This window comes from Entelurus aequoreus, linkage group LG14 (genome assembly GCF_033978785.1).
Source record: "Entelurus aequoreus isolate RoL-2023_Sb linkage group LG14, RoL_Eaeq_v1.1, whole genome shotgun sequence".
In the NCBI taxonomy this organism is placed as follows: Eukaryota; Metazoa; Chordata; class Actinopteri; order Syngnathiformes; family Syngnathidae; genus Entelurus; species Entelurus aequoreus.
In genome coordinates this window covers 56,858,026-56,883,025 of record NC_084744.1, presented here as the reverse complement: position 1 = coordinate 56,883,025, position 25,000 = coordinate 56,858,026, and the positions used below count along the sequence as shown (strand labels likewise).

The following is a 25,000-nucleotide window of genomic DNA, read 5'->3' as shown; positions in this document are numbered from 1 at the left end:
CACCTTCTCTCCTGTGTCGGTTCTTCTCAGGGCGACAAAGGTCTACGGGGAAATGATGGAGTCGATGGACGCAAGGTGGGTTCCAAACTGTCCCTTTGGAGGGAAGGTTGTTACGGGGGGTAAGATAAGAACTAGAGATGTCCGATAATGGCTTTTTTGCCAATATTCTGATATTGTCCAACTCTTAATTACCAATTCCGATAGAAAAATGGTACAACAGTTATTTTGACAGTAAAATTCTGGTGACTGGACTTCAAGGTTTTTTTTACCGTGAAATTTACAATCATTGTTTTCACAGTGTATTACTGTAAATGGAAACAAACTGACACTGTTATTTTTACAGTAAAATTCTGGCGACTGAGCTGCCTTTTTTTAAAACTAAATCTACAGTCGTTGTTTTTACAGTGCATTACTGTAAATGGAAAAATGGTACCAGTTATTTTTACGGTAAAAATCTGGCAACCGAGCTGCCTTTTTTGGTGTTTCCGTAAAAGCTACTGTCTTTGTTTTTACAGTGTATTACTGTATATGGAAAACGGTACCACTTTTTTATTTTATTTTTTTCTTCTTTTTTTTTATAATTATAATTATCTTTTTTTTTTTTTTTTTTAATACACTGTAGCACTTTGAGGTTGTTTACTCAATGTAAAGTGCTTTTTACAAATAAAATCTATTATTATTATTATTATTATTATTACTTATTTTTAGATTTTGTTATTGTTAAATCCACGGTTGTTTATTTTGACAGTAAAATTCTGGCGACTGGACTGCAAGTATTTTTTTATCAACCGATACCGATATATACATTTGTGGAATTAACACATTACTGTGCCTAATTTTGTTGTGATGCCCCGCTGGATGCATTAAACAATGTTACAAGGTTTTCCAAAATAAATCAACTCAAGTTATGGAAAAAAATGCCAACATGGCACTGCCATATTTATTATTGAAGTCACAAAGTGCATTATTTTTTTTAAAACATTCCTCAAAACAGCAGCTTGGAAATTGGGACATGCTCTCCCTGAGAGAGCACAATGAGGTTGAGGTGGGCGGGGTTTTAGGGGTAAGGTAGCGGGGGGTGTATATTGTAGCGTCCCGGAGGAGTTAGTGCTGCAAGGGGTTCTGGGTATTTGTTTTGTTGTGTTTATGTTGTGTTACAGTGCAGATGTTCTCCCGAAATGTGTTTGTCATTCTTGTTTGGTGTGGGTTCACAGTGTGGCGCATATTTGTAACAGTGTTAAACTTGTTTATACCTCCACCCTCAGTGTGACCTGTATGGCCGTTGACCAAGTATGCATGGCATTCACTTGTGTGTGTGAAAAGTCGTAGATATTATGTGACTGGGCTGGCACGCAAAGGCGGTGCCTTTAAGGTTTATTGGCGCTCTGTACTTCTCCCTACGTAAAAAGTCATACGTTTCACTTTTTGAAACCGATACGATAATTTTCGATATCACATTTTAAAGCATTTATCGGACAATAATATCGGCAGTCCGATATTATCGGACATCTCTAGTTAGAACGCCTTAGAATTTGGCTCCGCTAGAATAAGATAAAAACAATGCACTCACACACATATGTTATTATTAGCACTTATTGATGGTGTCATGAGGTACCAGCCTGTAGAGAAAGCCATTAAACACACACATACATTAAGTTAAGTTTCAGTTTCAATTCTTAAGTTTAGGTTTCAGTTTGAAAAAAAAAAAAAAAAAGCCTTGGATGACGGGCAGCCATTAGAGAGACCGCTTCGCCTTGTTAATAATAGCTTGTTCGCTCTTTCTACAGCGTTGGTCTCACTATCGTGGTTTTTGCTTAGTCCTGTTAGGTTTAATAGTTAAATTTCACTTGTAGTCACTTCACACTTTGAAAAAAAAGGATATGGGAGGACTCACACCCCCTAAAAAAGCGGTATTAGGGTGATAAAAAACCACTTAAAAATAGCCAAATCGAGGTCAGCTTTTGGTCATGTTGCATATCTATTTATTAATATTTTCATAATTTTACCAACTCGAGTATAAGACAACTTATCTTTTTCAAGACCTGTTTTTTGGGGGAAATTGCATAAACTTTAGTGTTGTCAAACAATTAAAATGTTTCATCAGATTAATCACAGGGTTGATTCCTTTTAGTCACGATTAAATACCATTTGTTTTTAACCTATATTAACAGTGTTCCATTTTGCATGAGCAAAGAGACTCCAAAAAGAAGGGAGTTAATATGCACTTAACGTGTTTATTAAATAATATTTTTTTGGCTGTTTTTGACCATAACTTTGGTTGTGTTACTCCGTTTGGAATTTTTTTTCCTATAAGGGTTTTTTTTGTCATGTTCAGTTTTAATGTTTTTATTTTAAATTCTTTCATATATCTACGATACACTGGGACATCATTTTAACCCAGTAATGCAGCGCCAGTCCTCAGAGTTAAGAGTAAAAAATAAAAAAAAGTGATTTATATTTATTTATCAAATTTTTGCTCAAATCTCTTAAACACCTTTAAGTTAAATTTAAAGTACCAATGTGTACCATTAGGTGTGGTGAAATTAATCTAATTAATCTTTAACATCTAAACAAACATTCATCCACACGATGTGGCCCTATTACGACATTGATGTTATTAATATGCTATTAATGTGTTCATTTTGATAGCCATATTTAGTGACGTAACTAAAAAATTCTGACGACTTGTCTTTTTGAGACTTGGAAAAAAAAATAGCGTCCTACATTCAGATCAGTTTTTGCTGTAGGTACGCCAAAGAATCCCTTAAAAGTGTTTTATTCTCCCATATTTAAACACGGTGTTACTGTTCAAACTGTGTGTAATGTTACAGTGACCCAAAATATGAAATATACTTGTTGAATAAAACCTCTGCCTTGTTTTTAAGTAATACTTAGGCCAGAGCTGGACATCCAAAATGTACATGAAAATAAAGAAAGTGGGATTTACAATATTAACTATGAACAATAAAACACTGAATATTAACAACAATTTTTCACTTCTCAGACCAGCTCCTTGATAGTTGTTTATCTTTTACAATCAAGCAAAACACAACAAAAATTTAATAAACAGCAAAATATGAATGCAAAGTGTAATAAACACCTACATTATGATAGATTATCACGTAAAAATCTGCTTCCGCATCTGTTCCTGACACACGCGTTTCGGTCTGGCTGCTCTGAAAACAAACCCCGCCCACTCTGCTTTGTCCCTGGTCTGAGCTGCTGTGTCGTAGATTACAGCAATAACTCGTATAACACTCACAAGCGCAGATTTCGGCCCATGCCTGGCTTAGGCCTACTACGCTACTGTATTTTAATGTTGGTCATATATGGGGGTAGTCGGAGAGCCAAGTTTTTTTCTGAGGTAGTACTTGTGAAAAAAGTTTAAGAATCACTCAACTAGTTTCTCTCATTTGTAATAATAATAATTATATGTATTTTTTTTAATATCTGATATCATCAAGTAATTGACTTTCACACTTATTTTCTCTGTTTTTTCCTTCCCAATTAGGGTGAAGCTGGTTTCCCTGGACTTTCTGGCTGTAAAGGCACCCCTGGATCAGATGTGAGTGAATCAGACTGACAGCACTCGGGTCAACCTAACCCGTGGACTTGTACCAGTTTTTATTGAGTCCTATACAACCCCACTTAGCAAGTTCATTAAAAAAAAAACTGCTGACTCTAAAATGTTCCAACAAAGTGGGCAGGTTGCCGGTGTTTCCAAAACCCACGGTGGAACAAAAGTTCCAGCACATTAATGGATTTAAATATATATTTAAAAAGTTAATATATTCTTTTTATTCAAATGCAATATTTCAAGAATATTGTTATTACTTTATTTATGATTTTCAGCTATTAAAACCACCTAATTTGTTAACGCATAAAATTTGAAAACTGCCCAAAAATGTCAGAATTCAGTGCAGGTGGTCCTCGGATTACGAACAACTGTGATGTAAATTGAGTTTTAGGGTAAGTCGGAATTTACAGCTAAATTAACACCGAAATGACTCATATTGTACACAGAAAACATGATAAATATTATATACAAAAATAAATAAATAGAGGAAGTAAAAAAAATAAATAAAAAACTCTACTTATATCCGTGTGGAGGAAGTCTCAATAATGAGACCACTATGCTGCTTCCTTTTATCTTGATGATGGCACGTAAACTATCCTTTTCTTTGACGCACTGCCGTCAGAAAAGTCTGCCTCATGCTTGAAAGACATGCAAAGTTACCAAAAAAGAGCAAAGACTAGCTCTTTTTTTAGTACAGTATTTAAAATGTATGACGTAAGCAAGAAATGAGGACCACCTGTATAATAAACTGCTAGTTGGTGCTTTAATCAGCAAAATAAATGCAAAAAAAAATGTCCTGAGCCTTAAAATTTACTACTTAGTCTGAATTGAACTACTGAAATCAAATTTAAAAAATCCACAATATTCTATATATGAGATTGGTGTTTGAAAGAAAATCCTCTATATCAGGGGTGTCCAAAGTGTGGCCCGCAGCATATTGTCGGGAAAAAACAACAACAGTAAAAATGTAAGAAAAAAAGAGCAAAAAAAACAAAATGTAATAAAAAAAAAAAAAAGGAAACTTAAATTTTTCAAACTATTAGTTAATGATAATATACTTTGTCACCTGTAACACAAAGCGGACACACATTGTTGTCTTTTAATATATATAATATCTGTTTTTAGCATTTTTTTAAAAATTTATTTACAAAAAAATGTATCAAAACCGTACTTTGACTTTTCAGTTTGCTGCCCTTGGTGGGAAATTATTGGACATCCCTGATCCAAAATAATAAAAGCTCTCAAAATTAAAATCAAATAAAAATAAAACTAACAAAATAATACTGTTGACTAATTAATTTAATTATTAGAAAACAAATTACAACAATAAATAACCCCGTTTAATTTTCATACATCAAGAAATGTTTAAACATTAGATTACGCAGTTACACAATCGTAATATTGATCTTATTATTATTAGTTGTTTTTTTTCACAAAGGTTTGTTTTTAAATATATATATATACAGTGGGACAAAAAAGTATTTAGTCAGCCACCCATTGACAATCAATGGGTGGCTGACTAAATACTTTTTTGCCCCACTGTATATATATATATATATATATAATATATATATATATATATATATATATATATATATATATATTTAGTTAATAAAAAATACAAATAAACAAACAAAATAATGAATGAATTATTTTCATACAGGGAGGCATTTTTTGACACTTTAGGTTATGTTTCACAATTGTAATGTTGTTATTATTTTTATCATCATCATTATATAATGACAGGAGGGGCCTGCAGCATATTGCGAGGGAAAAAAACTAAACTTAAAAATGCAAGAAAAAAGAACGTAAAACATTTTGATACCAAAAATGTATTATAATATACTTTTTTATTTAATTATTTATTTTTTACAAAAGTTTGTTTTAAATATATATACTTAGTTCATTAAAAAATTAAAATAAACAAACAAAATAATACTGTTAACTAATGAGTGAATGAATGAATTATTTTCATACAGGGAGAATTTTTGACACTTTAGGTTATGCAGTTACACAATCGTAATATTGTTGTTGTTATTGTTATTATTATTATCCTCATTAATATATTCTTACAGGAGGTGCAACATATTGTCGGAAAAAAAACTAAACGTAAAAATGCAAGAAAAAAGAAAAGAAAGACGTAACATAAAACATTTTCATATCAAAAATGTATTATAATATACTTTTTTTTTTTTTTTTACAAAGGCTTGTTTTTGAATATATATATTTAGTTAATTAAAAATAAAAATAGACAAAATAATACTATTAACTAATGAGTGAATTAATTAACTATTTTCATACAGGGATAATTTTGACGTTATTTGTATTATTATTATTAAAAAAAAAAAATGTAAAAATGCAAGAAAAAAGAACATAAAACATTATGATATCAAAAATTTTAAATTAAATGAAATAAAAAATAAACCTTTTTTTAAAAAAATATTTTGAATTTTTTTACAAATATATATATTTAGTTCATTAAAAATAAAAATAAACAAACAAAATAACACTGTTAACCAATGAGTGAATGTAGGAATTATTTGTCTTCAAATATATAAGATCTGCTTTTAGCATTTTTTTTTTCACGTAATTACAAAAAAATAAGGATTACTTTGGTATGAAATAAATAACCACGGTAATTAATATGTACAGTATCTACTGTAAATGCCATTGCACACCATTTTCGTTTGACAAAAAAGGCTCCAAACATCGAGATGTGAACATTCCAATCATTCATTTTTTCTTTGTCCTAATGACCTATGTTACCTTGACCCGAGAAGGTATTTCAAACGCTCTTATCTCCGGCCCCGGCGCGTTGTTTACAGCAATGCGGCCATTAGCTCCACTTGTATGTTTAGCCATGTCACTTTCTAACATCGGGGCCTCCAACCTGGAGGGCCCCCGGCTCTTCCATCACTGCTGCGTTTACATTCTTTGTTGTCAGACTGTTTAAATGAAACCATATAGTCGTACTGCACACAAACACACACGTGCACGCATGTTCAGCGGCCTCCACCACCGACTGTAATCTGTTTGTGTTTCTGCCTTCCAGGGTCTTCAGGGGGAATCCGGACCAAAGGGAGACGCTGGTCCTTATGGACCCAAAGGAGACAAAGTAAGACATCATTGTATTACATATTTAAAACAAATGTCACTTTGTTTTAAGTCATCTGGTGTTTGTTCCAGGGAGATTCTGGAACAGATGGAGAACCAGGAAGGCCTGGAAACTACGGGCCTTTAGGACCTCAGGTACACAAACAACCAGACAGAGAAAAAAAACGGAATGTGGTCTGAATTAGATGAGATACCGGTGCCGAATCAGTACTATTGAAATTGTGCCGGAGTTATGAAAAATGTTGTTTCATAAAAAAATGCAACCAGCTGCATAATCCGTAAGTAATGGACTGATTTTGATGAAAACGTCCAAAATAGGTATTGCAACGCTTAAATGTCGTAAGGGGGGACCTTTTTGTCTTGTCCTGTAGATGTAGGAGATGTCTCAAAACCTCATCATGAGTCCCGACAAGACCCAAAAATGAGAGAAAATTTATATTTATACTTTTTTCCGCTAAAATGTCGTAAGGTGGGACCCTTACACAAAATTTAAAAAAACTGTCTTGCTTCAGCAGCACAATTCTGGTCCTGTAGTTGTAGGAGATGTCTCAAAACGTCATCAGGAGTCCCGACAAGACCCGAAAATGACAGAAAATGTATATTTTTTGGGGGAAAAATTTGCTAAAATGTTGTAAGGGGGGACCCGGCGTGGCGAAGTTGGTAGAGTGGCTGTGCCAGCAATCGGATTGTTGCTGGTTACTGGGGTTCAATTCCCACCTTCTACCTTCCTAGTCACGTCCGTTGTGTCCTTGGGCAAGACACTTTACCCTTTGCCTCTGATGGCTGCTGGTTAGCGCCTTTCATGGCAGCTCCCGCCATCAGTGTGTGAATGTGTGTGTGAATGGGTGGATGTGGAAATAGTGTCAAAGCGCTTTGAGTACCTTGAAGGTAGAAAAGCGCTATACAAGTACAACCCATTTATCATTTATCATTTACCCTAACTCAAATTTTTTAAAAACTGTCTTCCTTTAACAGCACAATACTGGTCCTGTAGTTGTCTCAAAACCTCATCAGGAGTCCCGACAAAACCCGAAAATGGCAGAAAATGTATATTTTTCGAAAACTTTTTTCCGCTAAAATGTCGTAAGGGGGGACCCTTACACAAAAATTTTAAAAACTGTCTTCCTTCAACAGCACAATTCTGGTGCTGTAGTTGTAGGAGATGTCTCAAGACCTCATCATGAGTCCGGACAAAACCCGAAAATGGCAGAAAATTTATATTTTTCGAAAACTTTTTTAAAAACCCGAAAATGACAGAAAATTTTAATTTTTCGTAAACTTTTTTTTTTGCTAAAATGTCTTAAGGGGAGACCCTTACACAAAAATGTAAAAAATTGTCTTGCTTCAGCAGCACAATACTGGTGCTGTAGTTGTAGGAGATGTCTCAAAACCTCATCAGGAGTCCCGACAAAACCTTAAAATGGCAGAAAATTTATATTTTTCGAAAACTATTTTCGTTAAAATGTCGTAAGGGGGGACCCTTACACACATTTTTTTTTTAAAAACTGTCTTGCTTCAACCGCACAATACTGGTCCTGTAGTTGTAGGATATGTCTCAAAACCTCATTAGCAGTCCCAGCAAAACCCGAAAATGATAGAAAAAATTTATTTTTCGAAAACCTTTTTAAAAACCCGAAAATGACAGAGAATGTATATTTTTCATAAACTTTTTTTTTTTTTGCTAATATGTCGTAAGGGGAGACCCTTACACAAAAATTTAAAAAACTGTCTTGCTTCAGCAGCACAATTCTGGTGCTGTAGTTGTAGGAGATGTCTCAAAACGTCATCAGGAGTCCCGACAAAACCCGAAAATGACAGAAAATTTATATTTTTCGAAAACTTTTTTTTGCTAAAATGTCGTATGGGGCGACCCTTACACAAAATTTTTAAAAATTGTCTTGCTTCAGCAGCACAATACTGTTGCTGTAGTTGTAGGAGATATCTCAAAACCTCATCAGGAGTCCTGAAAAAACCCCGAAAATGGCAGAAAATGTATATTTTTTGTAAACTCTTTTTCGCTAAATTGTCGTAAGGGGAGACCCTTACACCTAAATTTAAAAAACTGTCTTGCTTCAACAGCACAATGCTGGTGCTGTAGTTGTAGGAGATGTCTCAAAACCTCATCAGGAGTCCCGACAAAACCTTAAAATGGCAGAAAATTTATATTTTTCGAAAACTATTTTCGTTAAAATGTCGTAAGGTGGGACCCTTACACACATTTTTTTTTTTTAAACTGTCTTGCTTCAACCGCACAATACTGGTCCTGTAGTTGTAGGATATGTCTCAAAACCTCATTAGCAGTCCCAGCAAAACCCGAAAATGATAGAAAAAATTTATTTTTCGAAAACCTTTTTAAAAACCCGAAAATGACAGAGAATGTATATTTTTCATAAACTTACGACTTTCCATGTCGTAAGGGGAGACCCTTACACAAAAATTTTAAAAACTGTCTTGCTTCAGCAGCACAATTCTGGTGCTGTAGTTGTAGGAGATGTCTCAAAACGTCATCAGGAGTCCCGACAAAACCCGAAAATGACAGAAAATTTATATTTTTCGAAAACTTTTTTTTGCTAAAATGTCGTATGGGGCGACCCTTACACAACATTTTTAAAAATTGTCTTGCTTCAGCAGCACAATACTGTTGCTGTAGTTGTAGGAGATATCTCAAAACCTCATCAGGAGTCCTGAAAAAACCCCGAAAATGGCAGAAAATGTATATTTTTTGTAAACTCTTTTTCGCTAAATTGTCGTAAGGGGGGACCCTTACACCTAAATTTAAAAAACTGTCTTGCTTCAACAGCACAATGCTGGTGCTGTAGTTGTAGGAGATGTCTCAAAACCTCATCAGGAGTCCCGACAAAACCCGGAAATGACAGAAAATTTATATTTTTGGGTGGAAACAATTTGCTAAATTGTCGTAAGGGGGGACCCTTACACATAAATTTAAAAAACTGTCGTCCTTCAACAGCACAATACTGGTGCTGTAGTTGTAGGAGATGTCTCAAAACGTCATCAGGAGTCCCGACAAAACCCGTAAATGTAAGAAAATGTATAGTTCTCGAAAACCTTTTTTCGCTAAAATGTCGTAAGGGGGGACCCTTACACACATTTTTTAAAAAACGGACTTGCTTCAGCAGCACAATTCTGGTGCTGTAGTTGTAGGAGATGTCTCAAAACATCATCAGGAGTCCCGACAAAACCCGAAAATGACGGAAAATGTATATTTTTGGCAAACTTTTTTTCGCTATAATGACGTAAGGGGGGACCCTTACACAACATTTTTTAAAAACTGTCTTGCTTCAGCAGCACAATACTGGTCCTGTAGTTGTAGGAGAATTCTCAAAATCTCATTAGGAGTCCCAGCAAAACCCGAAAATTGCAGAAAATGTATATTTTTCGAAAACCTTTTTAAAAACCCGAAAATTACAAAAAAAATTAAATTTTTCGTAAACTTTTTTTTTTTTGCTAAAATGTCGTAAGGGGGGACCCTTACACAAAAATTTAAAAAATTGTCTTGCTTCACCAGCACAATTCTGGTGCTGTAGTTGTAGGAGATATCGCAAAACCTCATCAGGAGTCCCGACAAAACCCCCGAAAATGACAGAAAATTTATATTTTTTTAAAACTTTTTTTTTTTGGTAAAATGTCCCCTCCTAGGTTTCTCATTGTCATCCCATTGGGTTGAGTTTTTTCCTTGCCCTGATGTGGGATCCGAGCCCAGGATTTTCGTTGTGGCTCGTGCAGCCCTTTGAGACACTCGTGATTTAGAGCTATATAAGTAAACGTTGATTGATTGATTACGTATTTCAAGGCGGTCTGTCGTAACGTTTTTAGCATTCAATCAGAGGTTTTGTATTAGTGTTCCTAGATATACCGGCTCCCAGACACATTTTTTTCTCTAAATTTGGCCCCTCCGAGTCAAAATATTTGCCCAGGCCTGCACTAGACATATGGGGACGATAAATTGGGAAGGTATTTTTCCTACGATTTACGATGTGGACGCCGAACTTTGATCTGATGATTCGCCACAAGACCTTCAACCTTTATAATTCGGGTCCGCAAATTCAGATCTTGGTCGGAATTGGTAGAAATGCAGTGACAACCTAAAGTGCTGGATGGGCAAAAACTGCTCCTCACCATCAAACTGTCATTTATATTGGCCAGATCTTCTTCCAAACTGATAGAATGTTTTGTAACAGGGCGAGCGTGGCCCCCGTGGAGGTAACGGGGACAAAGGCGAGCGTGGCGATGACGTAAGTAATAAACTATAAAATATTTTAATTTGTTTTGCATCGCTCATTTGTATTCACTGCTGTGTTCCAGGGACAACCAGGGCCGGACGGACCTCGTGGCGAAATAGTAAATACAGTCCATTGGATTTTTATTGATCTGGATTCTTGGCCAGAATCTGAGCATGTCTGAACATCTCCTGTAGGGGGGAGTCGGAGAGAAGGGCGAGCAAGGTTCCCGTGGAAACCGAGGACCCAGAGGCTTGGCGGTAAGTGAGGCCGATGAGCATTTTATTAGTCCCCTTCGGCGCTCTTTACAATGTTGCGCTGACTAGAAGACATGGTCCTGGGCCAGGAGTGCACAGCTGCACGGACATGTCAGTGTGGGAAGCTGCACTGATGGCAACGTACTGTAGGACTTCCATGCCTTGCTCAAGGGGCCAGGAAGGGGACACACTCCAGCAGCTAGTCCCCATGCTATAGTTTTGCGTTGAGCTGGATCAAAATGTGTGCAACCTCCAAAGATTCAATTTGTTTTTTTTCCTCACAGAAAATATTTCCAAACAAACTCTTTGTCCGATACGATCGTACGATACTAATCACATGTATTAACTGTACATTTTTCAATATATTCATTGCGGGTGTTGTTGACATATCAGCACAATATTTGAGCACGTTCCTTATTTTCTTTTATCACATACAATATTTTGAGCAAAACAAAGTCAATAGTACACAATTACTCAACAAAAGTATCGACAAAACTATCTGCTACTCATTAAAAATAATTTTTGCCTTTAAAGTCGTCCACAGAAAATATTTCCAAACAAACTCTTTGCCATCAACGGAAAGGCAGAGTCCGATACGATCGTCCATGAGTGAAATCGGCCGATAGTAATCACATGAATTAACTGTACATTTTTCAATATATTCATTGCGGGTGTTGTTGACATATCAGCACAATATTTGAGCACGTTCCTAGTTTTCTTTTATCACATACAATAGTTTGAGCAAAACAAAGTCAATAGTACACAATTACTCAACAAAAGTATCGACAAAACTATCTACTACTCATTAAAAATAATTTTTGCCTTTAAAGTCGTCCACAGAAAATATTTCCAAACAAACTCTTTGCCATCAACGGAAAGGCAGAGTCCGATACGATCGTCCATGAGTGAAATCGGCCGATACTATTCACATGAATTAACTGTACATTTTTCAATATATTCATTGCGGGTGTTGTTTAAAATTAAAATAATATCAACACAATATTTGAACACGTTCCTTATTTTCTTTTATCACATACAATAGTTTGAGCAAAACAAAGTCAATTGTACACAATTACTCAACAAAAGTATCGACAAAACTATCTACTACTCATTAAAAATATTTTTTGCCATTAAAGTCCTCCTTTGACCAGGCGATTATTATCGGAATTTGTAAACATTAAAAAAGTAACTTGATCCCAGGGGGTGATCAAGGGTGATGGGTCAAATGCAGAGAATAATTTCGCCACACCTAGTGTGTGTGTGTGTGACAATCATTGGTACTTTAACTTTTTAACTTTAAGAATGCACTGCACATGTGATGGAGGAATGCACAGTGCAGGGTTGAAATTCTACTGAATTTGCATTAAATCAGGTTGTTTTAGCCAATCATGTTGCAAGGTCTAGCGTGTTGCATTCAATGTTTATTCCCATTAATTCCCGTTAATTCGCATGGAAAGTTTCCAACTTTGAATATTCCCTGTATTTTGCAACCCTAACCACAACCATAGCTCGGTTGGTAGAGTGGCCGTGCCAGCAACTTGAGGGTTCCAGGTTCGATTCCCGCTTCCGTCATCCAATTACTGCCGTTGTGTCCTTGGGCAAGACACTTTACCCACCTGTGCCACCCACACTGGTTTAAATGTAACTTAGATATTGGGTTTCACTATGTAAAAGCGCTTTGAGTCTCTAGAGAAAAGCGCTATGTAAATATAATTGACGTCACAGTGAAAATAAACAAGTTTATTTGTCAAACATTTGGTTGAATTCAGAATTGCACACACTGCAAAAAGTCAGTGTTCAAAAACAAGAAAAAAATATACAAAAGTTAGGGGTATTTTATTTGAACTAAGCAAAATTATCTGCCAATAGAACAAGAAAATTTGGCTTGTCAAGACTTTCCAAAACAAGTAAAATTAGCTATCCTCAATGAACCCAAAAATACCTTAAAATAAGTATATTCTCACTAATAACAAGTGCACTTTTCTTAGTAGAAAAAAAAAAATTGACCTTTTTGCTCAATATGTTGAAAAATGTTCTTAAATGAAGTAAACGCTAGTTCCATTATCTTGACATAATGATATGCGCTCGGCATTACATTTCTTGAAACCAGCAAACTTATACTAAAAACTAATGTATTGTTCTTAATGGAAAGGCAACAAGGCAACCGCTTGTTACTCTCGGGGTCTACTAGCCGCTCAGGCAAATCATATGGTCTAAAAATGCATTTTTCCATGGATAACATGACATCATCGCGCCAAGTGCGTGCCCTTTCAGTCAATTAGTGCGCAAATATACAGCCCAGCCCCAGCCAAAAAAAAAATTATTGTAATTTTGAGGAATTTATCTGAATGTGCATGAACTATTTCTGTTCAAAATTGTTTGAAATGTTAAATGTTTAAATAATAACTGTCAGTTTACTGTACTGTGCCAACTGTACTACTATAGGCGTACCTATTTTCTATTGTTTCATTGAAAATAAAACAGCAAAGTCCATTATGGCTGTCATCTGTTTTAATTATGAGACACAATTGTGTGTTTTTTTTCATGCTTGAAATAAAAAAAAATATTACTTTGAAAAAGTAGTTTTATACTTGTGAGTGTTGATGACACAGCTTTGCAACAGTTGATGTTCTAGTTTCAAGCATGCTTTACTCAATATAGCTCATCAAATCTCAGCAACAAGCTGTAATATCTTACTGAGATCATTTAGGACCAAAACCCTTAAAACAAGTAAAACACTCTAACATGAAATCTGCTTAGTGAGAAGACAGAAAATAAGCAAATATCACCCTTATTTGCGATATTTAATCTTACTTAGATTTCAGTTTTTGCAGTGCAATCCATTTTGGGTCTCTGTCTTCATTAAAATGCAGAATTAATGTCTCTTGCATGTGGCGTTTAACATGTGTTCTTTTCCTTTGCCAGGGGGAGCCGGGACCGCGTGGAGAGCAGGGGAGAGAGGGCTCAACTGGCCCCAACGGAGACCCCGTGAGACCCACTCATGCATGCACACAGAAGCTCCACTGACCCGACTGTTTTTCAGCTTGTTGTTTGTCCAAACACCATAAAACACCCACTTTTCACTCCAACAAATTGGTATTTCCAGTTAGCCAGGGCCAAGTTTCACACTCAGAAGGGAGTACATCAGGATGAGACTTTTTTTTTTTTTTTTTTAACCAGTGTTGAACCTGGCTGCAGCCCCAGAGCGCATCCAACTCATGCATAGGCTTCCTCCTCCCCTCGAGCCCCTCCCGGGAACATCCACACTCACTCTTTCCCTTCTGACTCAGTTCTTCTCCCCCCGTCTCCTCCAGCCAAACACCCTGTATGGGTTCTTTGGAAACAAGGCACCAGGCAGCGTATCAAAAATAATGCACTTACACGGCTTACTTGTGGTAGCCTCTGTGATGTCAGAGCTTTCAATGACTCCTTTGTGTTGCTCCTGTTTTTTCCTCGCCCCTCATCAAAACTGCGGGATGAGTAAAGAAGTTAAAAGGAGAGAAAACATGGGATAGCTGACAAGTTGGACCACCCGTGTATTCTCATGTTTTAAGGACCGACACTCCAAAATAATTGAGTTACTGTGTAAAAATTATTCCACTGACATTAGATGTACTGAAGCTGTGACGACCATGTTTCTTTGTTTCTTTAACGGAATGCAGTCAGAAAATACACAGAAACTGTATAAAATATAAAAAGAAACTAGATCAACTAAAAGGGGAAAGTGTTTAAAGCAACATCCTCTAGTAATTTTTTTTTCATTAAACAAAATATATATTTGTTTTTATATTTTTTTTATTTACAAATGTATATAATGATATATTTAATTTTTATATACATTATTTTATATAAATATATATATATATTTTTTTTAACATTATTTTCTGCACGTAGAACACATTTTTCTCTATACAATGTGTCTTCGGTTTTTGTACAATTATTTATATGTATACGTGTGTATATATATATATATATATATATATATATATATATATATATATATATATATATATATATATATATACTGTATATACATGTGTATATATATATATATATATATATATATATATATATATGTATGTATGTATGTATGTATGTATGTGTGTATATATATATATATATACATGTATATGTGTATATATACACATGTATATATATACATGTATATGTATATACTGTATATACATGTATATGTATATACATGTATATGTGTATATACATGTATATGTATATATAGTATATATATATACATGTATATGTATATACATGTGTATATATACATGTATATGTATGTATATACATGTATATGTATATATATATACATGTATATGTATGTATATATATATATACATGTATGTGTATATACTGTATATACATGTATATGTATACAGGTATATAGTATATATATACATGTATATGTATATACATGTGTATATATACATATACATGTATATGTATGTATATACATGTATATGTATATATATATATACATGTATATGTATGTATATATACATGTATATGTATGTATATATATATAAATGTATATGTATGTATATATACATGTATATGTATATATACATGTATATGTATGTATGTATATGTATATATACACATGTATATGTATGTATGTATATGTATATATACATGTATATGTATGTATGTATATGTATATATACACATGTATATGTATGTATGTATATGTATATATACACATGTATATGTATGTATGTATATGTATATATACACATGTATATGTATGTATGTATATGTATATATACACATGTATATGTTTATATATATATATATACACATGTATATGTTTATATATATATATATACACATGTATATATATACATGTATATATATATAAACATATACATGTATGTATATATACATGTGTGTATATATATACATATACATGTATGTATATATGTATATATATATATATATATATATATATATATATATATATATATATATATACACACATATATGCACATTTATATATATATATATGCATATTTATATATATATATATATATATATATATATATATACACACACATATATATATATATACACAACATAAATATATATATATACATATATACATATACAAACATATATATACATATAATATATATATAATATATACATAAACTCATTAAGTCATGCAATTACTCACAAATTATGATCGCATTAATCATGTATATACGCAGATTAATCACACTATTTGTTTTGACCGCATATGCTCCTTAAACTCAACCGCGGATGGTCACTTGAAAGGTGGCGTGGGTTGTTTATACGGTCAGCGATCAGGTCGGTACGTCAGGGCAAAGATGAGTGAGGAGACGCCGACTTACCAAACAAATAAATGACGTACATTCAAATTAAACAATTAAAATTTGCATTTATGTCCATAATATCTGGGTCGTTTTTAAAGTTAATTTAAATCATGTCAACGATGGTAACCTGTGATTAATTGATGTTTTTATAGTTCTTCACCTTTCCCTGCAGTTATAGTTATTTCTTGAATCCAACGGGGTTTTTCCACCTTCTTTAATAAAGCGCTGGCACTCACAACTTTCTTTGGCCCCATGTCGGGCCATGTCGCAGTCATACTCGATTAAAAGAAACGCCCGGACTGAGTCATCGGAAAATAAATAAAAACATACATCAAATTTAAGTCGAAAACTGACAGCTGCAATTGTATATATTTACATAATTGTTGGTGATATAGTGGAACATGCTGATGATTTTTGTGCAGCATTTTAATTCAATTTCTACACTCTCCCTCTCTCTCAATCTTTATTAATTACGCACAATAATCAAATTGTATTTTGACAATTACGTCAAAGTGACTGTTGTAAAAAATCTCATCTTAATACTCTGTGACTTTTGAAGTCATTTTTCCTCGATAGAAGAAAAGTGATTTAAACTTGATCCGTGTATGCGCATTAGTGTCTGGTCAGATTTAATCACAAGCCTCCAGACAGTGGGAACTTTCTATGATGCAGGAATAAATTATGACAGGAATTAGTCACAATGTGGACCGAAGGCTCCAGCTGTTGTTGTCATGGCTCCAAATGCAATAACTAAACTCCCTTTTTTAATGCACGCGTAACGGAGGCCAGCCGGTGTGGCTTTGCAAGTGTCCGTTGGTAGACCTCATTGGTGCACTTTTAGATGTGAGAATTATGCTTCTGGACTTGAGACTTGCCTGATATGGGAGCAAGCCAACTTGGAAAGCATCACTATAAAAAAAACAACATTTAAATAATGACAAAGTCAGTGTTAATTTGTTACATTTAGTCATTTTATTCATAGTAAAATGTTGCTAGAGATTGGTTGTAACAGTGCTGATGTTCTGCAGGGTGAGTCTGGCAGAGACGGTTCTCCTGGATACAGAGGGGATGAAGGCCCTCCTGGACCAGAGGTCAGTACCCAGGACCAACACACACATTACTGCTGGACATCATTTTAAAAATGAACTGAAAATGACAAAAGATTTATATGGTGTTTGTATACCACTGCAATGGATTTGAAGTTTTAAAAAAAAATTGCATGTTGGTGAGCAGATTAAGCACATTTAAGTAAGACTATGGTGTTAGTCATTTAGAAATGACTGTTATGAAAAGTACTTTGACATATACAGTCGTGGTCAAAAGTTTACATACACTTGTAAAGAACATAATGTCCTGGCTGTCTTGAGTTTCCAATAAGTTCTACAACTCTTATTTTTTTTTGTGATAGAGTGATTGGAGCACATACTTGTTTGTCACAAAAAAAACATTCAAAGATTTTGCTTCTTTTATGAATTTATTATGGGTCTACTGAAAATGTGACTTGGTCAAAAGTATACATACAGCAATGTTAGTATTTGCTTACATGTCCTTTGGCAAGTTTCACTGCAATTCAGCGCTTTTGGTAGCCATCCACAAGCTTCTGCTTGAATTTTTGACCACTCCTCTTGACAAAATTGGTGCAGTTCAGTTAAAGGCCTACTGAAATGAATTTTATTTATTTAAACGGGGATAGCAGATCCATTCTATGTGTCATACTTGATCATTTCGCGATATTGCCATATTTTTGCTGAAAGGATTTAGTAGAGAACATCGACGATAAAGTTTTGGTCGCTGATAAAAAAAAGCCTTGCCTGTACCGGAAGTAGCGTGACGTCAAAGGTTGAAGGGCTCCTCACATTTCCCCATTGTTTACACCAGCAGCGAGAGCGATTCGGACCGAGAAAGCGCCGATTACCCCATTAATTTGAGCCAGGATGAAAGATTCGTGGATGAGGAACGTGAGCGTGAAGGACTAGAGTGCAGTGCAGGACGCATCTTTTTTCGCTCTGACCATAACTTAAGTACGAGCTGGCTCATTGGATTCCACACTTTCTCCTTTTTCTATTATGGATCACGGATTTGTATTTTAAACCACCTCGGATACTATATCCTCTTGAAAATGAGAGTCGAGAACGCGAAATGGACATTCACAGTGACTTTTATCTCCACGACAATACATCGGCGAAACACTTTACCTACGGAGCTAACGTGATAGCATCGGGCTTAACTGCATATAGAAACAAAATAAATAAACCCCTGACTGGAAGGATAGACAGAAAATCAACAATACTATTAAACCATGGACATGTAACTACACGGTTAATGCTTTCCAGCCTGGCGAAGCTTGACAATACTGTTGCTAACGACGCCATTGAAGCTAACTTAGCAACGGGACCTCACAGAGCTATGCTAAAAACATTAGCTATCCACCTACGCCAGCCAGCCCTCATCTGCTCATCAACACCCGTGCTCACCTGCGTTCCAGCGATCGACGGTGCGACGAAGGACTTCACCCGATCCTCCGTTGGCGGCTAGCATCGGCCAGCGCGTCTGCTATCCAAGTCAAAGTCCTCCTGGTTGTGTTGCTGGAGCCAGCCGCTAATACACCGATCCCACCGACAGCTTTCTTCTTTGCAGTCTTCATTGGTCATTAAACAAATTGCAAAAGATTCACCAACACAGATGTCCAGAATACTGTGGAATTTTGAGATGAAAACAGAGCTTTTTGTATTGGATTCAATGGAGTCCGAATACTTTCAACGATTGACGTCACGCGCATACGTCATCATACATAGACATTTTCAACCGGAAGTTTAGCAGGAAATTTAAAATTGCACTTTATAAGTTAACCCGGCCGTATTGGCATGTGTTGCAATGTTAAGATTTCATCATTGATATATAAACTATCAGACTGCGTGGTCGCTAGTAGTGGCTTTCAATAGGCCTTAAATGTGTTGGTTTTCTGACATGGACTTGTTTCTTCAGCATTGTCCACACGTTTAAGTCAGGACTTTGGGAAGGCCATTCTAAAACCTTCATTCTAGCCTGATTTAGCCATTGCTTTACCACTTTTGACGTCTGTTTGGGGTAGGGATGTCCAAAAATGGCTTTTTGCCGATATTCCGATATTGTCCAACTCTTAATTACCGATACCAACCGATACCGATATATACAGTCGTGGAATTAACACCCTATTATGCCTAATTTGGACAACCAGGTATGGTGAAGATAAGGTCCTTTTTGAAAAAAATAATAAAATAAGATAAATAAATTAAAAACACTTTCTTGAATAAAAAATAAAGTAAAACAATATAAAAACAGTTACATAGAAATTAATTAATGAAAATGAGTAAAATTAACTGTTAAAGGTTAGTACTAATAGTGGACCACAATCATGTGTGCTTACGGACTGTATCCCTTGCAGACTGTATTGATATATAATGTAGGAACCAGAATATTAATAACAGAAAGAAACAACCCTTTTGTGTGAATGAGTGGGGGAGGGAGGTTTTTTGGTTTGGTGCACTAATTGTAAGTGTATCTTGTGTTTTTTATGTTGATTTAATAAAAAGAAACATATTCTAAGTAACAAAAACTTAATTTAGAGTTATTTGGACACTAGGGGAACATATTCTAAGTAACAAAGACTTAATTTAGAGTTATTTGGACACTAGGGGAACATATTCTAAGTAACAAAGACTTAATTTAGAGTTATTTGGACACTCTGGGAACATATTCTAAGTAACAAAGACTTAATTTAGAGTTATTTGGACACTCTGGGAACATATTCTAAGTAACAAAGACTTAATTTAGAGTTATTTGGACACTCTGGGAACATATTCTAAGTAACAAAGATTTAATTTAGAGTTATTTGGACACTATGGGAACATATTCTAAGTAACAAAGACTTAATTTAGAGTTATTTGGACACTAGGGGAACATATTCTAAGTAACAAAGACTTAATTTAGAGTTATTTGGACACTAGGGGAACATATTCTAAGTAACAAAGACTTAATTTAGAGTTATTTGGACACTCTGGGAACATATTCTAAGTAACAAAGACTTAATTTAGAGTTATTTGGACACTCTGGGAACATATTCTAAATAACAAAGACTTAATTTAGAGTTATTTGGACACTCTGGGAACATATTCTAAGTAACAAAGACTTAATTTAGAGTTATTTGGACACTAGGGGAACATATTCTAAGTAACAAAGACTTAATTTAGAGTTATTTGGACACTAGGGGAACATATTTTAAGTAACAAAGACTTAATTTAGAGTTATTTGGACACTAGGGGAACATATTCTAAGTAACAAAGACTTAATTTAGAGTTATTTGGACACTAGGGGAACATATTCTAAGTAACAAAGACTTAATTTAGAGTTATTTGGACACTCTGGGAACATATTCTAAGTAACAAAGACTTAATTTAGAGTTATTTGGACACTAGGGGAACATATTCTAAGTAACAAAGACTTAATTTAGAGTTATTTGGACACTAGGGGAACATATTCTAAGTAACAAAGACTTAATTTAGAGTTATTTGGACACTAGGAGAACATATTCTAAGTAACAAAGACTTAATTTAGAGTTATATGGACACTCTGGGAACATATTCTAAGTAACAAAGACTTAATTTAGAGTTATTTGGACACGAGGGGAACATATTCTAAGTAACAAAGACTTAATTTAGAGTTATTTGGACACGAGGGGAACATATTCTAAGTAACAAAGACTTAATTTAGAGTTATTTGGACACTATGGGAACATATTCTAAGTAACAAAGACTTAATTTAGAGTTATTTGGACACTATGGGAACATATTCTAAGTAACAAAGACTTAATTTAGAGTTATTTGGACACTCTGGGAACATATTCTAAGTAACAAAGACTTAATTTAGAGTTATTTGGACTCACCGAACCCCTAGGGTTCGATCGAACCCAGGTTAAGAACCACTGCTATAGACCATTTATAACATATCCATTGTCATGACTTCGGTGTGCATGATTGTCTGCATGACATGAGGGGTGGGCGACCTGTACTTTTTAGAGGCGGTATAGTACCGAATAAGATTGATTAGTATCGCGGTACGATACTAATACCGGTATACCGTACAACCCTATTCTGGACATAAAAGTACATGCAGAGTAACTGACTGTGGTTGTCAGGTTCAAACACTGAGGACATCTATTAAACAAGGCAAGAGGCAAAGAATCAAACAGAGGCAGAATTCAATTCGGATTCAATATTGAGGAGAAAACGTGTCGACCTGTAACTTCTTACAGTGTCACCCACGCTCTGCCAAAAGATTGTACTCCTCCTTCTTTATTTGACTTTCTCCCCCCACCTGACCACAGCTGCTTCCAGAGGGAAGTGGGTCGTAAACAGCGTTGCCTTTGGTTACCGAACAGTTAAAAAGGAGAGGTCGTAGAATAGTTCCATAAAATAGTTCAAAGAGAGTTCGTAAAATATTTCAAAAAGAGTTCGTCTGGAAATTGGGCAGATCCTGCCATCTGTCCGCGTTGAAGTCCCAGTGGAGTTTTACGAGCCTTCCTCCTGGTAGGCCCCGAAGACAGCTCCCGTCCCCCTGCTAGGAACTCAACGTAATACAAAGCTTTTGTGATCATTTAGAAACAATTATTCTAACAGTGGTACTCGCGTTGTCGTAACTATCGACACAATCGCACACAACCAAGGACACTGGTGAGGTTTTATCCAAGTGGTGTGTTGTCGTTGTCCATGCTCACACCCGCAGAAACGTTGCTACAACATCCAAATGTTTTCAATAAGCACGTCTCTTCATTTTTCTTCCTGTGTTTCCCTAATCCTGGTCCTTCCTTGTGTCTCACCAGGGACCCAAAGGACCACGAGGAATCAAAGGAGCTGCCGGAGACCGGGGCCCGATGGGAGCCCGGGTGAGAGAAGATGACACACATGTATGTCCGTATGTATGTGTCTGAATGCGGTTTGTTTACATCCTCCTCAGGGAGTGGATGGTGTCCCAGGAAATGGTACTGCCGGTTGTCCGGGTTTCCAGGTGCGTATTTGATGTATTTTCAGCTCATTTGTGACTTGGCTGACTGTACGTTTTTTTTTCTAGGGTTATCCCGGGCCCCGCGGAGACTCCGGCGAGCCTGTAAGTTTGCACGGAAATGTTCAGGACGAAAGCTAACTTCCAGTTCTGAGTCCTCACTTTTTTCACCTGGCTTTTTTTTTTTAAGGGCGCCAAGGGAACCCCCGGACCCAAAGGAGATGACGGAGACTCCGGCGACCCCGGCCTTGATGTGAGTCAGATTCGCTTGATTTAGCTCACACAATGCCTTCCATACGGCATGTTGGATGGAACCTTCCAGCGGTTTTTGGCCAAATATCAGCACAGATTTGACAGAATGATATGTAACATACACAACTGGAGTGTTTCTTTGTACATACATCTTGTTCGCACACTCGCCGTCTGGTCGACAGCTGGAAATAGTTGATTATGTAGATCCGCACTTTTGTGTGTGAAGAGAATTTGAGCTGATGCAGCTGTGTATATGTGGTTGTCAAGGTTAACAAGAAATGAGCCCGGAGGATGAAGGAACTACATTGCTCTTTGTATGTATGTGCTTGTGTGTGTGTGCGTGTGTTCTTGTATTTCTACCCTTCTTGAGACATCAACAAGGAAAAGTGCCGTCCATATGAGGACAGGTGAACAATTGAGGACCCAAATCATGGTCCCAATACGGAAAAACCGTTGCATCTAATAGAGAATGTCTCATTTGCACCCCCTGGTGGTGAAATCTATCAAAATGTGCGTGGTCCCAAAAAGGAGGGATTTTTTTCAAATTGACTGTGTGTCAACATATGAAATAACATGTGTGTGTAAGAAATTGAAATGCGCCCCCTTTGGCCAAAATTAATTTAAAAAATAAAGAATTATGTATATAGAGACATACTGTAATAACTTGTAGTAAATAATGAAGTATAAAAACTAATTACAAATGTTTTTTGTTTTTTTTAATAATAATGAACTAAAAGCAGTCTTTTTCTCACAATGCGTCGACTTTTTTCTTAAAAAAATTGGAAACTATTTCTCATATTCTTTCTGTTTCTGTAATATTTTAATATTTTCTCGGAAAATTATTACTTTTTAATGCAAAATGTTGACATTTGTCATGTAAAATTCTGACTTTTATCACAATATGGCCAATTTTGTTGTTGTTCTTGTAAAATAGTGATATTTTTTGAGAAAAATTATGACTTTTGTCATAATTTTGCCAAGTAAAATTCCGATTAATATTGTAATATTGCCAAAATGTATTAAAAAAATAAATAAATATGTATATAGAGACATACTGTAATAACTTGTAGTAAATAATGATTAAAAACCAATTACAAACTTTTTTTTTTTTTTTTAATAATAATGAACTAAAAGCAGTCTTTTTCTCACAATGCGTCGACTTTTTTCTTAAAAAAATTGGAAACTATTTCTCATATTCTTTCTGTTTCTGTATTATTTTAATATTTTCTCGGAAAATTATTACTTTTTAATGCAAAATGTTGACATTTGTCATGTAAAATTCTGACTTTTATCACAATATGGCCAATTTTGTTGTTGTTCTTGTAAAATAGTGATATTTTTTGAAAAAAATTATGACTTTTGTCATAATTTTGCCAAGTAAAATTCAGATTAATATTATAATATTGCCAAAATGTATTAAAAAAATAAATAAATATGTATATAGAGACATACTGTAATAACTTGTAGTAAATAATGATTAAAAACCAATTACAAACATTTTTATTTTTTTTAATAATAATGAACTAAAAGCAGTCTTTTTCTCACAATGCGTCGACTTTTTTCTTAAAAAAATTGGAAACTATTTCTCATATTCTTTCTGTTTCTGTAATATTTTAATATTTTCTCGGAAAATTATTACTTTTTAATGCAAAATGTTGACATTTGTCATGTAAAATTCTGATTTTTATCACAATATGGCCAATTTTGTTGTTGTTCTTGTAAAATAGTGATATTTTTTGAGTAAAATTATGACTTTTGTCATAATTTTGCCAAGTAAAATTCCGATTAATATTATAATATTGCCAAAATGTATTAAGAAAATAAATAAATATGTATATAGAGACATACTGTAATAACATGAAGTAGATAATGAAGATTAAAAACCAATTACAAACAAAAAATAAAATAAAAAATAATTAACTAAAGGCAGTCTTTTTCCCACAATGCGTCAACTTTTTTCTTATAAAATTGTGAACAATTTCTCATATTCTTTCTGTTTCTGTAATATTGCAATATTTTCTCGTAATATTATTACTTTTTTATTTAAATTTATTATTTTAATGCAAAATGGTGACATTTGTCATGTAAAATTCTGACTTTTATCACAATATGGCCAATGTTTTTGTTGTTCTTCTAAAACAGTGACATTTTTTGAGTAAAATGATGACTTTTGTCATCATT

The 25,000-nt window shown here is 34.7% G+C and overlaps 1 protein-coding gene across 1 annotated transcript in view; it reads left to right on the top strand.

Annotated features, from left to right (window-relative positions):
* Positions 1 to 25,000, top strand: part of col6a1 (collagen, type VI, alpha 1) — an 89,411-nt gene that overhangs the window by 17,615 nt on the left and 46,796 nt on the right. Inside the window, exons 13-25 of the mRNA XM_062070287.1 lie at positions 31 to 75; positions 3,512 to 3,565; positions 6,630 to 6,692; positions 6,764 to 6,826; positions 10,891 to 10,944; positions 11,015 to 11,050; positions 11,127 to 11,189; positions 14,112 to 14,174; positions 17,560 to 17,622; positions 22,389 to 22,451; positions 22,523 to 22,573; positions 22,637 to 22,672; positions 22,758 to 22,820. Of these exons, the coding sequence (XP_061926271.1) occupies positions 31 to 75; positions 3,512 to 3,565; positions 6,630 to 6,692; positions 6,764 to 6,826; positions 10,891 to 10,944; positions 11,015 to 11,050; positions 11,127 to 11,189; positions 14,112 to 14,174; positions 17,560 to 17,622; positions 22,389 to 22,451; positions 22,523 to 22,573; positions 22,637 to 22,672; positions 22,758 to 22,820 (717 nt within the window). The remainder of the gene's footprint in view (positions 1 to 30; positions 76 to 3,511; positions 3,566 to 6,629; positions 6,693 to 6,763; positions 6,827 to 10,890; positions 10,945 to 11,014; positions 11,051 to 11,126; positions 11,190 to 14,111; positions 14,175 to 17,559; positions 17,623 to 22,388; positions 22,452 to 22,522; positions 22,574 to 22,636; positions 22,673 to 22,757; positions 22,821 to 25,000) is intronic.